At 46.3% G+C, this 5,000-nt stretch overlaps 1 protein-coding gene across 2 annotated transcripts in view; it reads right to left on the reverse strand.

Moving 5' to 3' along the window:
* LOC119581107 (adapter molecule Crk-like) overlaps positions 1 to 5,000 on the reverse strand; it is a 97,314-nt gene that overhangs the window by 86,944 nt on the left and 5,370 nt on the right. For both annotated transcript variants that reach the window (XM_037929442.1, XM_037929441.1), the window contains exon 2: positions 3,223 to 3,926. In XM_037929442.1, the coding sequence (XP_037785370.1) occupies positions 3,223 to 3,257 (35 nt within the window). In that variant the 5' untranslated portion in view covers positions 3,258 to 3,926. The remainder of the gene's footprint in view (positions 1 to 3,222; positions 3,927 to 5,000) is intronic.

Below are 5,000 nucleotides of genomic sequence, written 5' to 3' on the forward strand. Positions count from 1 at the left end.
AATAATAATGAATATCAATGATAATAGTTAACGTCCTGGCAACAACAACAATTATAATAATAACTGTAATAACAGGTATAAATACTAATAACAATACAGTTACAATTACATATGGCCTCCAGCGCTTCACAATTTCCCCGAGAGTCAAAACCCTCATGGGAGGACTGGGAACGTAATTTTCTGCTAGCCTTTCCGTTTCCCTTCCCTCCCTACCTCAACATCATTGTTGTTGCCTCCCCAAAGTTTACACCAATCTCTTCTTTTTACTCTCAATTCCTCTCTCCCTTTCCTTCCTTCAACCCCCTCCCTCTCCTACACCCCCTCTATAAACAATTACAGCTCCAGATGTTCGTTCCATACAACACAACGGCGCCCAGGCCTCAGCCCACTCTAGAGGACTGTGCTTCGCCCCGGGTCACACTTCGTAGAGACTTTCGGTCGGGCTTGTCAGATAATGCCCCCCCTCCCCTCTTTCCCCACTCCCTCCACTCCGCATCTGTTCCTGACAAGTCTCCGTCAGTCTCGTAACTACTGCATACGTACAGGCGGTTATGCACGACGTTGCCTGTCTCCTTAGTAACTTACACACACATACCTCTCTCCTTCTTTCGGCTGTCTCTTTTGTCTCAAATTGTCCTCCCTCCCTCTCCCCCTATCTCTTAGATATACGTACACCGCGGAGCTAAAACGTCTCAATTCCCCACTTCACAATTCTGTCATCCTACACCACCGACTCCCTCCCCCCATTCCTCTTGTCCCACAAATGAACAAGTTCATCACTGTGTGTGTGCCTGCCTCAGACACACACACACACACACACACACACACACACACACACACACACACACACACACACACACACACACACACACACACACACACGGATAACGTGAAGCCACTTGGAAAGCTTTGAGACTTCATTCACCTCATACCTCAAGCTGCATCTCGTTACCGCACCTAGTCTACATAAACTACCTGTAAATCCGCAAGCACATCAAAAACTCTCCGTTCCTGCTCAACGCCCCCTCCCCCATCCCGGCCCTGCCCATCCAATTATAGAGGCCCCCCATAATGCATTGTGTAACCCCAGCGGGCCTTAAATGACCAGCTTGGCTCGCCCCGCGAGATTACCAAAGGCCCCTCCTCCCTCTCCTATACCCCTCCCGCAATGCCACCTGAGGATCGTAAACAAACCACAAACATTCGCCAAGCGGTCACCTGTACACTCGTTAGGTTCTTCCTACCCGGGACCACGCCTCCGACCTTCGTCTTCTACCTAAGGACGTCGCACTCCTTCGGGCAGCCCTTCGGAGGACGCGATCTATCCCCCACCCCCAAGAGAGCTACAAAGCCCGGTGACGCAGGCGGGGTAATAAGTCCTGTCGCCCGAAGGCCCATAAAGCGCCAGAAGCCAGGCCTGTGGAGAGACGATGGGAGAGGGAAGGGTGAAGGTAGAAGAGGAAAGGGCGAAGGCAGGGAATGGAGGATAGGAAAAAGACGACAGAAAGAGGTAGGGAGGATAAATAAGGGAGACGGAACAACTCAGAGAGGGGTGGAGAAAGGGAAAAAGGGGAGAGGTAAAAAGTAGAGAATGAGGGTGATAGGAGCATCGATAAAAAGACGTAAAGCAGGGCAGAGAATGTGCATTCTTAACATGAATCCACTAGCATCGTGGAGGAACAACAAAAAATATGTGATCCCTCTATTTCCAAAATATCAACCACAATGTGAGAATGTACTAGTACCTGGGCGAGCGGTTCTGTTAATTAGTGAGTGTGTGTTTGTGTGCATGTGTATGCGCGCGTGTGTGTTTTATGTGTGTCGATGCGGTTCTCATTCTCTTTACATAAAATGATAATCCTTTTACAAAATCGGAAAAAACACAAGGAACCACCATGAAATTACAAATGCCTTTGCTGGTTCTCTTGCCTAGTGCAAGAGATCGAGAAAACGAAACAAAAAAAAAATGGGAAAGGAAGAAAATTAAAAATATCAGAAAATGCCGTATGATCGAGTAGCCTACCAAACAAATTTCTCTCTCTCTATTTCTCTTTATTTCTCTCTTTCTCTCTCTCTCTCATATATATATATATATATATATATATATATATATATATATATATGTATATGTCACTAGGAACCCGGTAGAAGAGGGGGATGAGGAGGACTAAGGGAAAAAAGGACTGGGGGAGGAAGAGAAGGAGAAAAGCGAGTAGGACATGGAGGAAGAGGAGGGAGAGGAGAAAGAGAAATGGAGGAGGAAGAGGAGGGAGAGGAGAAAGAGAAAGGAGGAGGAAGAGGAGGGAGAGGAGAAAGAGAAAGGAGGAGGAGAGAGGAGAAAGAGAAAAGAGGAGGAAGAGGAGGGAGAGGAGAAAGAGAAAGGAGGAGGAGGAGGAGGAGGAGGAGGAGGAGAGGAGGAGGAGGAGGAGGAGGAGGAGGAGGAGAAGAAGAAGAAAGAGAAAGAGAAAGAGAAAGAGAAAGGAGGTGAAGTGCAAGGAACTACCTCAGACCCCCCCTCCTCCCTCCTCCCTTTATGGTCCGCGCTCGTCTAGACCGCACGACCAAGAATCCTTATCGCAGGCAGCGTGGGAAAATTGCTTGCTAAGTTAGGGGAGGGAAGAGAGGGAACGGAGAGGGACACAGGCGGAATACGAGAGAGAAAGAGAGAGAAAGAGAGAGAAAGAGAGAGAAAGAGCGAAAGAGATTGATTATTTAAAATTATCTGCCGCAGCAACAGCTAAGCTGGGGAGGGAGGGAGGGAGGGGGAGAGAGGGAGAGAGAGAGAGAGAGAGAGAGAGAGAGAGAGAGAGAGAGAGAGAGAGAGAGAGAGAGAGAGAGAGAGAGAGAGAGAGAGAGAGAGAGAGACCTTTCCAGCCCCATCATCCATCGCCACCACCTCTACTGCCAACACCCACTTTCCCCCCCCCCCCCCACCTCCAGCACCGTCGGCTTTTAAATATGGAGAGATGCCAGGAAATTCCATCATCAAGACGTTCGACGAAAGCCCTTCTGGGTGACTCCTTTTCTTCCTTGTATGAAATAAACAACTAAACACGGCATGCAAGCACAAGCAAAAAAACGCTGATACGCACGGAAAGCAAAATGGAAGAGAAAGACGGCAAAAAAAGCAAACGCAACATACACAACAACTCAAAACAAACATAAATATAACAAAGACAACAACTGCAAAATATATGTGCTTGTCTGCTTGCTCGGACTCACCTGGCTCGGTCGTTGGGGTCGAACGTCGCAGTCATGGTGCCGACGAAGGGAAAAAAGGGGGAACCGACGGGGGAAAAAAGAGGATTTCTTCTCTTCTCTTCTCTTCTCTCTCTCTCTCTCTTTCGCAGGAATTTCTACTTCCTGTGGCAGGTGCAAGAGCTACCCCTGCCCTTACTCTTTTCGCTTTTTATTATTATTATCTTTTTTTTCCTCTTCTCTTCTTCACTTGGTATTTCTTTCCACTCACTATCTCTATTATTTTCCTTCTTAACCAAAACACTCAAAATACACGGTCACACTTCCCCTTATTATTTTCTTTATCTTTTCTTCTTTTTTTCCTAATCACAATTCAAACTTATATCGGCACATCGATCTTTCACCAAGCACTGGTTTCCTTTCCCGAAAAAAGCCCAGAAATAAAAACAAAAATCACGGCACACGGCACTCTACGGAATCACCTTCCCACTCCACGACGAAGGAGGGGAGAGGGAGATGGGAGAAGAAGAGGAAGAGGAGGAGGAGGAGGAGGAAGCAAACAGCGCCGGAAAACACACGCACCAGCTCCTCCTCTTATTTCCTGTTGAAGACTTCCTTCTTTCCTTCCTTCCTTCTCCTAGTCCGCTTTCTTTCCTTCCTTCCTTCTTCCTTCCTCGCTCCGGTGTGGCCCGGCACGCGTCACTGAGCCATGGTCCTCCACGCTCACACTGTGGGGGAAAGAGTGTTGAAGGAGATATGAAAAAAAATAAAACAAACTTTGATTAAACATTTTGCCTCATACAAAAAAAAGTTTTGAGAAAATCTTGGACACGCATGGCCAATAAAGTGTAAAACACACACACACACACACACACACACACACACACACACACACGCACGCGCACACACATTTACAAAGTAGCGCACCCCAGTTTATCGAATGGTTAAGTACTCATACACAGCATACAACTAACGTTCTGCCGTCCTAACAAACTTAGGAGAAAAAAAACATTACATAAATAAAAAACAAAAATATTACAATACTGAGCACACAAGCTTTCTATACATTGCTGTTGGGTGTGTGCGGGCGTATGTACGAGGATGAATGAGTGAGTGAGTGAGTGAGTGTGTGTGTGAGAGAGAGAGAGAGAGAGAGAGAGAGAGAGAGAGAGAGAGAGAGAGAGAGAGAGAGAGAGAGAGAGAGAGAGAGAGAGAGAGAGAGATATCAGCAACGATAAACTACAACCTTGTACGATACACCTCAGAGAAACAACTTCCTATTCACTTCCCATCCCCTCTCTATTATTATTGTTACTGTTGCTATCACTACTCTTACTACTACTACTATGTTACTACTACTGCAACTACTACAACTGCTACTACTACTACTATAACTACTACTAGTGCAACTACTGCAACCGCTACTATTACTACTAGTACTACTACTAGTGCAACTACTGCAACTACTACTATTACTACTACAACTACTACTAGTGCAACTACAGCAACTGCTGCTATCACTACTAGTACTACTACTAGTGCAACTACTGCAACTGCTACTATTACTACTAGTACTACTACTAGTGCAACTACTGCAACTGCTACTATTACTACTACAACTACTACTAGTGCAACTACTGCAACTGATACTACAACTACAGATGCTGCTGCTCTCACCACCACCACTTCTACCACCACCCCATCACTCCTAGACAACCACCTGAAATCCCATAACCGAAACGATTACCCTCCATTTTCTTTTTCACACTCTATCGCCTCTGCACTATTCTTCACTCCCCCCC

The sequence above is a fragment of the Penaeus monodon genome, chromosome 14 (assembly GCF_015228065.2).
Source record: "Penaeus monodon isolate SGIC_2016 chromosome 14, NSTDA_Pmon_1, whole genome shotgun sequence".
Taxonomy (NCBI): Eukaryota; Metazoa; Arthropoda; class Malacostraca; order Decapoda; family Penaeidae; genus Penaeus; species Penaeus monodon.